Source organism: Mytilus galloprovincialis, chromosome 10, assembly GCF_965363235.1.
Source record: "Mytilus galloprovincialis chromosome 10, xbMytGall1.hap1.1, whole genome shotgun sequence".
Taxonomy (NCBI): domain Eukaryota; kingdom Metazoa; phylum Mollusca; class Bivalvia; order Mytilida; family Mytilidae; genus Mytilus; species Mytilus galloprovincialis.
In genome coordinates this window covers 49951665-49963079 of record NC_134847.1, presented here as the reverse complement: position 1 = coordinate 49963079, position 11415 = coordinate 49951665, and the positions used below count along the sequence as shown (strand labels likewise).

At 32.1% G+C, this 11415-nt stretch overlaps 1 protein-coding gene across 1 annotated transcript; it reads right to left on the bottom strand.

The window, feature by feature from the left end:
- Window positions 1-7382: 7382 nt before the first annotated feature.
- On the bottom strand, window positions 7383-8105 carry LOC143049510 (class E basic helix-loop-helix protein 23-like). The gene has a single exon (XM_076223119.1). The coding sequence runs from the start codon at window positions 8103-8105 to the stop codon at window positions 7383-7385; it is 723 nt and encodes a 240-aa protein (XP_076079234.1).
- Between the last annotated feature and the right edge of the window lie 3310 nt (window positions 8106-11415).

Genomic DNA, 11415 nt, shown 5'->3' with positions numbered 1-11415 from the left:
CGTAGTGCATTTCTTTTAGACAATAAATGAAAATTAAAAAAATCCCACCTGCGCTTTCTCAATAATATTTTTACAGTGTGTTGTACTACTTTTGGGACAAATTATATCAAAATTATAGAAAACTTCATCAGCTCTAACTCAAAATATGGACAATCTTATGTTAATGGGGTCTTGAAATCTTTTGACAGCTTCCGAAGTGCTAATTTTTGACCTTTTTCAGCTGGACCTAATCACTACTTTACATTAATATTTATGACCCAAATTTTTTTACAGTGTCATTTCGCCCCCCAACTTGCTATATGAGGCATAAAACATGGAGAAATAAATTTGGAAGGGGTATAACAAAAATTGGCAAGTAACACACTGTCCACACTAAGGACTATATTCGTACTCGGACCGTCTATGCGCATTCAATATTCTCTCAAGTTCTTTATTTTATTTATTACTTCAAGGCTGGATACCATATGTTATCCAACAAATAATCAGTTAAACAGGTAGTAACGGCTCTGGCGGTTTGATGTTGAATAGGACATCCGAGAGTTTGAACAGAGTTTGAACAGATGTTTGTTTGTATCATAGTCAAGAGTCACACAAATAGTTAAACATTTTAATTGGCCGAAATAGCTGTTGGCAAAATATTTAACTTTGTAGTGAAGTGCGGAATAACAATCTGTGCCATCCCTTCTTCATTTATGTTTGGAGTGTTTCTGTGCTGCCTCTTCTGTTTACAAAAACGTTTTATCGAATCTCGGAAGTTCTTTCTTTCGAATTGTTTCAATAATATGTACGGTCAGCAGGTTTTCAAGTTTAAACTTCTGCAATTTGGCCTTTAGTGAATTCTTCAATTTAGCGACCACGAATATCCACAAACTTTACAAAAATATCTGTTTTTATTTATAGGTGTACTACAACAATGACGTATTATATACATTTTTTGTTTGTTTATGTCGTTATCAAATTTGTCATTGAATATGTTTTAATTATTTTTATTCGATACAGCAACGTATTGATAAAGAACAAAGTTTCAACATGCATTGTAAATCGTTTCGAAAATTAAAATACAATAGAATAAAATACATGTTTTGTCCTTAGATCTGATGAGTTGAGACTTTTTCAGCAGATTTTTATAGTTCTTTTTTATGTTGTGCTATATAACTCGTACATTCTGTATGTGCCTGTCCAAAGTCAGGAGCCTTTTACAGAAGTTCAGTTGTTGTTGTTGGATCATTGTCTGTTATATATTTGATTTTCGTAAATTGTTTTGTTGTAAAATTAGGCTGTTAGTTTTCTTCATTGAATTGTTTCATATTTTTCATGCCGGGGCCTTTTACAACCGACTATGCGGGATGCGTTTTTCTCATTGTTGAAGACCGTATGGTTGCATATGACTGCTTGCATTCACATCATTTGAACTTTGGTAGATAGATATCATTGCCAACCATACCATACCACGAACAAACAATCTACAGTGCTTGTAACAATATTTTAGCTTGATATTTTCAAATAAAACGATGCTTAAAAATACAGGAATAGAACATTTAGTAAGATTAGAATAATATTTGATAACTTTTTTTTTAATATTTTTTCCCAATGTAATCGTATTTCACATTCAAAAGTGATGTTTAATACTGTGATATATTTGTAGTACTTAAATTTCAGGAATTGAACTAGAAAATCAGTAGATCTATTTTTTTAGCAATCAATTACTGTTCACATTGTTGACATTGTAGTTTGCAACTGTACTCATAAATTTTCATTTCAACCCATTTGTACAAAAATCAAAATTTTATCGTTTTCAGCATAACTTTTTTTTATGATTTCGGTCAAATATTTGACATATGGACTACTGACACTTGTAATTTTTCAAATATTCTCATATCACAAACATGTCATCAGATAGTTTCATGTTTTTATCAAGATGAAAATATTGCTCAAATGCAACAGCGGTGCTTAATGGATAAATTAGTCTAATAATTGATGTTTTCAGTATTTAAAAGGTTGAAGCTGGTATTTAAATCACTTATAGCGCCACTACGACACCTTCTGAACATGGACATGCTAATTTTGTCAGCATGACGCCGACGCGTTAACAGACGTGATAAACTGTGATTCAAAAACGTCCACATGTTGTGTGTTTGTAACTTTACGTTTAACTTGTTTTGTTTTAATCCACATTTTGAACCATGACAAGTAAAGTATTATTTTTTTTCAAAAACTAACATATGTAACACTGGTCGTTCCTGGTTATAAAATTTTGGTATAGCATTGCAAATATATAAGATGGAAATTTCAGTCCACATTTTGTGTGTTTGTAATTTTACGTATCGTTTTACTCATGGTAAATTTTGAACTATGACAACATATTTTTTTTTACAAAATTAGCATATGTAGGAATTGTTCCTGAATATGGACTATTTTTTTGTATAGCATTACAAAGATGTTAGTCCACATGGTAAATGTTTTGGAAAAACTTTTAGAAATTTAAATTTACTTTGAAGCTAAATGAATTTAATTTTCTTGATGGAACATGATATTGTTGATCAATTCATGACAAACAATACACGCTAATAATGCTCTTTTTTTCGATTCTCATCTAATATGCTTAATGAGTAAAAGATAGGAGCCCATCACAAAAGATTTATAAAGATTTATAAACAGAATAGATAAATCAAGTTTCAGATCGTGACTGCATGACGGTTAACAACCTTAGCTTTACTCAATTAGATTACGTAATTTCGACTTCTCTATCTTATATTCATTTTAGAAATGCGTATTAACTGAAGTAATAGTACTAGTACTGTTTATGTGACGTTTTTCATTCGTTTGATGTTTCTGAGCTTTTAATTTTGCCTTCTGATAATGGGCTTTTCGTGTTGAATTTCAGTAGTTTTGTTATTTGACTTTTTCATGCTAATATACCTATGATCAAACATATTTGTATAAAGTAGTAGGGTATAATTTCCCCTGAATATATTCACTAACTTAGTGTGAATTTCTAAGAGTTTTGTAATCTATACCAAAATGTTTAGTATTACAACTTCTCAAATGTTAGATCTTTGATAGTATCTTGCAAAATTAATGACTGTTGGCGATTTTTGAATTCATAAGTTGTATACATGTACACACTTGTATATCGAAAAAGACCGTATAGATGGTTTGTTAGGTCGATAGGTTGCTGCCTCATAGACTTGTTAGGTCGATAGGTTGCTGCCTCATAGACTTGTTAGGTCGATAGGTTGCTGCCTCATAGACTTGTTAGGTCGATAGGTTGCTGCCTCATTGACGTACAATTCATGTCTCTGTTTACTTATATTGAACAATATTATTTAACAAGATTTTATACACGCTTAATATACAAAATACATGCGAGTCAATGACAAGTGTTTTGTCTTAATTTCAAAACATAGTTGTGGTTTAAAATTGTAAACGCCAGTAAAATGGCTATTAAAGATTTAACAGACACAGCAACCATTTAACTCCAAAAAAGGGGGGGGTAAAGTTTTTGTCTGAGTCAAATTTTTTTTTTTAGTTTTTCGACGTTATCAGTCATTTTTTTCTCTCTGAATTCAAAACTATAAGGTATTGGGAAAATCTGGATTCAGAATATCAGTTTATGTAAAGTGCGATTCCGAATCCAGTTAGTTTATTTTCACTGTTGTATATGTGAGTATGTCTATTGAAGAATAGATGATGATGAGAAAAACTGCATTTGTTTACTTGTTAAAAATACAAAATAATTGATTTAAATGTATACGTATTAACACAATTTCATTAGAATATAACTTGTTAATGTATGATAACAGGCTTAAAGTAAAAAAAAAAACATCAATTAAAGCAGCAGAATCTATAATATTGATTACTGAATGTGATTAATTTTAACTATAAATGCGATGAATTATTACTGTAAGTGCAATCATTTCCGATGTAGAATGCAACAACTGAAAATAGTTTTAAATGACTTTAATATTGATGATATTTACAATTTAAAATGCAAGCGATTCATAGATGGTTACTTGAATATACACGGGTATACTAGTAACCACGTTTATATCATAAAATTGAGAATGGAAATGGGAAATGAGTCAAAGCGACAACAACCCAACCATAAAGCAGACATGCATGATATTCAAATATTATTGCTGATTTTGCTAGTAGCTTGTCATGGATCCGAAATTTACTGTGTCGAATTTCCCTTAAAAAGTTAGATTTATAACTCGCTTAAAACAGTTTTTAAAATTTGTCTCGCCGTGCCATGCATGTTTCTATCATATTGATAGACTTTCGAATAATGAATAGTACAACGAACGAAACTGAAGAAAGTAAACAAACTAAAGAAAGAATGAATCAAACATGACCAAAACTCTGAGGTCTTCAAAAATAATTAAAACAACGGGTTTCTCATTCATATTATGTATTTTTTACAACAACAAATCACAAAATACACGGTCGCGTTTAGTGTAACAGCCAATCATCTTTGCCCTTTTTGTAGTTTAATCAACCACACCTTTAAATTACAAGCATTAGGAAAATAAATGTAATAACGTTTAATTTATTATTATGCAATGTAGATTTAGACCGGAATAGAAACTTGGCTTTTTCGGTGATGTGGGTTGAAATATATGTATTCAATGATGGTGTGTCATAGAAAAATTAATGATAAATATTATCCTTCATGTAGATCTGGATCTGGACAAATTATTAGAGAAAATAGAAGTGACTGTATTAGCAATAAAGCCATTTTTAAGGAATTCATTATAAATTACTTCAGACTTTCACTCACTATGTATGCGTTCATTATCACTGAACTAGTATATATTTGTTTAGGGGCCAGTTGAAGGACGCCTCCGGGTGCGGGAATTTCTCGCTACATTGAAGACCTGTTGGTGACCTTCTGCTGTTGTTTTTTTCTATGGATGGGTTGTTGTCTCTTTGGCACATTCCCCATTTCCATTTTCAATTTTATAATCAATCCTGATTGATTTTTTATTTCCATTGTATCATAAACCAAATATATTTGTTCAGTGTATGTTCACTTTTGGTAATATGTCTTTTGATTGAGTTAAGCCATTTCAATTGATATTTTATAGTGTGTCTCTCTATGTTGTGATGTTACACTATTGTTTCAGATAAGGGTGAGGGTTTGGTACCATTAAAACGTTTAATCCCGCTGCAATTGTTTTGCACCTGTCCTAAGTCAGGATTCTGATGTTCAGTAGATGTCGTTTGTTGATATATGGTTTTTAAGTGTTTCTCGTTTTTTATATAGATTAGACCGTTAGTTTTCACGTTTGTATTGTTTTACATTAATAGTTTTTGGAGCCCTTTATAGCTTGCTGTACGGTGTGAGCCAAGGCTCCGTGTTGAAGACTGTACTTTTACCTAAAATGGTTTACTTTAACAAATTGTGATTGAGATGCATGGAGAGTTGTCTCATTGGCACTCATACCACATCGTCTTATATCTATTTATAAATTTTGTTAAGAGTCGGCGGAATTAATATAATTTCCATCTTTTAAAAGGCATTGCATGTACAATTGAAATGAATCGATTGCCAAATAAACGGATCACCAGATGTAAAAAAATGGATCCTAATTAATAAGTTATTACCAAACAGAAAACAATAAACTTGCGAAAAACATGGTATACCGCAAACATAATGTGCAAAAAATTGGAACTCCATATCCGGATCGGTTTCGACCAATAACGTCTCTTCAGTGATGTTATGAATTGAAACGATATTAAACGATCACTGTCCGGAGTTTGATTTGGAAGGTCATATAATTTACCGCAATTTAGGATAGACTCTTGAATTTTGAAATATATCTGGGCTATATACAGAAACATGGATAACAAAAAAAAATTAAAGGAGAATAACGATCAATAACGGTGCTAAAAAATCAAGAATAGAGAAAATGGGCAAACTATTAAATATAGAGAAAAACAGCGGCTAAAATAAATCAAAGAATACGGAAATGAAAGATCCTTCATCAGATCCTCAGAGATATCGGACACACCTTATTCTCTAGATAATAATATATAAAACAAATCAAACATACCACATAAGACAACCACTGAGCAGGCTTCTGACTTAGTACATCCACATGTGTATCTCATTGACAATATCATGCCGCATGTCTTTCTTCATTTCGTTTGTTTAAGAAAAAAAGAGTATTCACGCGAAAGACGCATACGACCCTAAAAGCGTCAGGATGCGGTCGAAATTGTTTAAAATGATTAATGAAGGGAAAACGCATACGACCCTAAAAGCGTCAGGATCCGGTCGAAATTATTTAAAATGATTAATGAAGGGAAATAGATATCTTCCTATGATCAGAACAATAAAATACCACGAGAGCGTGTTTAGGTGGCACGGTAGTAATTGCATTCCTGAATTTAGGTTGCTCTTTTGTGTTAATGTATCTAAACAGTGTGATTGGACAAAAAAAATACAGTATCAACTGGACACAATTTCTCAAACTCAGGGATAAATCAGGTGTAGAAAAATATGAAATAATTTTACAAACAGATGAAAATGAATTTTTGAGACTTTTTTTTAATTGTGTATTCACTGCATGATAAAAAACCTGAAGGCACTATAGTGGCCTTAGGTTTTTTAAGAATAGCAAAAAAAGTAAACGGTCATGATACACATTCAAATTCATTTCTGAATAGTAAAAGGAAAGTACTCAAGTTCAGTCAACTGTGAATGTAGAATTTTTTGCAATGTTAGAAGTCTTAGAAAGTGGTGAAAAAATCTATCATTATCCCTTATGGGCCAGGAAATACTACCGTGTCAACTTCACCTGCCTTTAACTCAGACACGTGTTTTGTTAAAAAAAAATTATAACAAGATCCGGTATTCACCTGAAATATATAAAACAATCGCTATTTACGAGAGCATTATTTAAGGTACCATTTTTATTATGAATATATTATTATCATCGCTATTACTATTATAGTTTCTGATGCAAAATAATATTATCAGTGGAGGATCCGGGGGGGGGGGGGTCCCGGGGGTGCGCACCCCCCCTTTATTTTTGCCGATCAATGCATTTGTATCGGGACATATGTTTTGCACCCCCTGCACCCCCCCCTTTTGCCCTGGGTTAGCACCCACCCTTTCGAAAATTCCTGCATCCGCCCCTGATTATTCCAGAATTTAGAAATTTATTTTACGTATAAACATTAATATGAGATAAGAAAAGCATCTGTTTAAAAATAACAAGAACAAGTTTTCGAAAATAAACATACTTTACAATTATTCCTAGTATATAAATGATAATTAAAAGCCTTTTTTTAAATGTGTCCTGCATATTTAATTCACTAAGATTTATATACATAATTATGTAGCTTACAGAGTAAATACAAGTAATATATTAAGTTCACAATCCAGTTCTGGGTCCCATAAAAATGTTCTCTGATTTTTTAACAGTTGGATTATGTCCATGGTAATGAAAATAATTGTGCAAATCCAAGTTCATATTTCGTGCATCATACAAATTTGCGCGTGCAGGATCTCGAGAGTCTTTCAAAATGTTATTGCCACATCCTTGGGTTTGTGTCGTTATTTTGCACGGACAAAAAGCAACAGAACACCCGGATGTCGCTGCATTCCTAATTGGCGAAATTATCTGGCCAGTTTCTTGCGGAACAGAAGGCATCATGGTAAACTGACGATTCAGTTGATGATAGCTGTGACCATAAGGTGGCAATGTGCCACCATGAAGTCTGTGTGTGGCAGCACTTGATCTGTATATTTCATCCAATAATTGTTTCATTTCTTCAACCGATTTATTCAACATCTGAATATAGTTCCTTGCTAATGAAAGTGTTGCTATTTTAGAAAGTTTTCTTACTGATGGTCCTTTGGCATACGGCATCACTTCTCGTAAACTTTCCAAGGCCGAATTCAAGTCATGCATTCGTTTTCTTTCCCTTCTATTAATTTTCGTTCGCAGATCTTGAATTTCATCAGAACTTAGCCCTCTCAATGTATAACTAGATTTCTTCCTCCGTTCTGGAACATTTTTGTCGTCTTTTTTGCTGCTTATTCCTTCTCCGATTATGTCAATATAGGCATTGCTGCTTTCATCCGAATCACTCATTTTGTTTATTTATTTTTTTTTTTACAAATATCACCTAAATAAGACTTTAAAAAAGGCCTGTACACTTCTTACAAATGTTACGTCTTGTTTGTAGCGATATTTATCCTGCATTAAAGTATTTTAACAAAATTCGTACAATTTTAATAAGGCGTGGCTTTGACATAATTAGGTTTCTCAGACCAGCGGTCATTACAAAGTGGACAATTGACCATTTAACTGAATGTGTCTAATTCACACCTCTCTGTTCAGTTTCGTCTTTGATTGGATATGATGGACATTTAACCATAAAAATTATCCAAGCAGTGTTTTTTTGTTTTCCTGAATTTGGTTTGTTTTTCGCCTATAGTTTCGTGTTAGGACGCAAACATTTAACTTTTTGGGTCACAGGAATGGCCTTTTTGTGGTTCTTTTTTTTTTTTTTTTGGATTTTTTTCATGCTAACATGTTCAACCCCGCCATATTATTTAAGTACATGTATGTGCCTGTCCCAAGTCAGGAGCCTGTAATTCAGTGGTTGTCGGATGTTTATGAGTTACATATTTGTTTTTCGTTCATTTTTTTATATAAATAAGGCCGTTAGTTTTCTCGTTTGAACTGTTTTACATTGTCTTATTGGGGCCTTTTATAGCTGACTATGTGGTATGGGCTTTGCTCATTGTTGAAGGCCGTACGGTGACCTATAGCTGTTAATGTCTGTGTCATTTTGTTCTCTTGTGGACAGTTATCTCATTGGCAATCATACCACATCTTCTTTTTTATATGATGATAAATCTCAAAGCGTAAATTATAATGATCCGTGCATTTCAAAATACTAGGGAAAAAATACTTCAAGTATTCCAAAAAAAAATGTCTGGTTTTCCATTTAGTTGGTTCACAATCCTTTAAATTCCCGTTCTTGCTCTGAATATTCATGAATTATTTGACGTTGGACGTTCAGCAACGAGCAACTAATGAAGTGTGTAAGGTTAATTTTTTTATGAAAATTTATTTTACTTGTATAAAAAACGAATTACGATTCGAATATATTTGGAAGATATATTTATTTATGATTTTTTTTTTACAGCCGTCATCTATATATTATAGTTAATTCATCGATTGCATCGGGTGCCTTTCTTGATATAAAATCGATTCATATTCATTTGAAATAAAATATTTCAAAACATGATACATACTGAATATAAAATAAAAAAACCAACTGTATGAAACAATTCCGTTGAATATAAAAAAAAAAAGACAGTATGAAACAATATCTTGGAACGAAAGAATATTTTCATCGCAAACGCATAATTACGCGGAAGAAATTCGTTTGCACCAAAAATGCGCCCCATTAAAGGATGTCTATGAACGACGTGCATAACACATATTTTAGGGAAACGACCATTTAATTTCATGGGGGTTGGGGGTGGGGGATGTATTTTCCTAAAAAAAAGTACTGATCCCCAATTCAATTTGAAAAAAAAAATTCTGGTCAAGTAGATGACATAAGAAATATCCTGACACCAGTTTTCCCCCATACCTTATAGTGTTAAAATATACTTTAAATGATATCGCCGAAAGACTAAATAAAAATAATTTTATGTTATTTAAAGAAAAAAAATAAACATATTTTAATGCTACTGTATAAACTGAATGTAAAGGACGCGAGATTGCATCTTTTTTCTTAACCAAAAAATTAACACAAAATAAGGAGTAACAGTTAACATACTGTACTACATACAGTCTGTTACATGCATGTATAATACATTTTGTACTAATAAATACATTATCTTATACATAAAAAATAAATCGCATGCTAAACTAAATTGTCACAGAATTATTATCGTGCTGAAATTTAATTAAGATACTAGTATATAAACTATAGTTTTGTTCTTATGTCCACTGATTCCATAATATGATTTAGCTTTAGTAAGAAAAGAAGTCAGGCCAAATTTTTCTGAAACCGAATTTCAAATGTTTACAACATTTCATTTATTGTTTTACTAATTTGTCAGGTGCAAAAAGATTGATATAATTAAGCTTTAAAAAGTGTAGCATCAATTATAATTCAAATTATTATAAATTAGCGTAATGATATAATATCGTCCAACAAACTTTTTGGAGAGCTGGGATGGATGCAAATTTCGGATTTTTTTTGTAAATAAAAACCAATGTTATTTCTTACTGAACATTTAATTTGTCGAAATGACAAATCTAAAAGGATGGAGATGTTCAATCTTTTGTACAAATCTCATAAATATATTTAGAAAAAAAGAGGAAAACAATTCAAAACTGTGTCAACTAAAAGAGGAGAATTTTATAGCAGGTTATATTTCTTCAAACTTGAAATAAAATTATGTCACAGTTTCACCTGTTCTAATTTGCGACTAGAAAATTAAATAGGAAAGGTGTTACCTTTTGAAGAACTAGAAACCGCAATACAGGTGTCCCTCTATTAAATAGTTGATGTTCGTAATGAGATGACAAAGAAATGCGATACATAGAAAAAAGGTGAAAATCCTTAAAATAAAAAGTTACAAAATTCTTATACAGTAACGGGAGATTTAATGAATAGTGTTTCTTTATATGAAGATTTAATTTATTTTTATTGTATGTTAACAGGATTATCACGTGTGCGACAATTTGTAAGGTAGGATCAATGTAAATATTAAGTATTGTTGTGGTAATCCCAAATTACCACTTTGGACAAAACGATAGGATTAACACCTGTCCTTACACAAGAAGTTCCCATGTATTTACCGTTAGATGACGGATTGACGGCATCTTTATGTAGACAAAAAGTACCGTTATATGTACATACATGTATTTGATAATTAGATTAGATTTTCGTAACGTAATGGAGGGTATTCGTGCTTCTTATTCTCGAAATACAATGCATGGAATGATTACAGTGGCGGATCCAGAAATTTTCATTAGAGGGAGCACACTGACTGCCTAAGAGAGGGCCCTCTCAAGTCATACTCAGTGATTCCCTGTAAACTCAATCAAATTGTTCCCACAGATGGGTGCCCCCCTCCCCCAAATCCGCCTATGTCTATTAGAAAAAGTTTGACTTATAAAAATTAATTGTAATAATCTGTAACCGGAGAATTCGTTTTGTTTCGCAGATGAACGATGTTGATTTCCATATCAAACCTGGGACTATTATACTGAAGTTAGTATGGGACTATTAATACTAAGCCGTATAATAGTCCCTGATAAAACACATACATTATTAATCAAAAGTCACCGCCAGCGCGGTTCAAAAGTCTTCATTATTTTGTTGACATCAGAAAAAAACCCACATCAAACTAACGCACATTCATATTGTGGT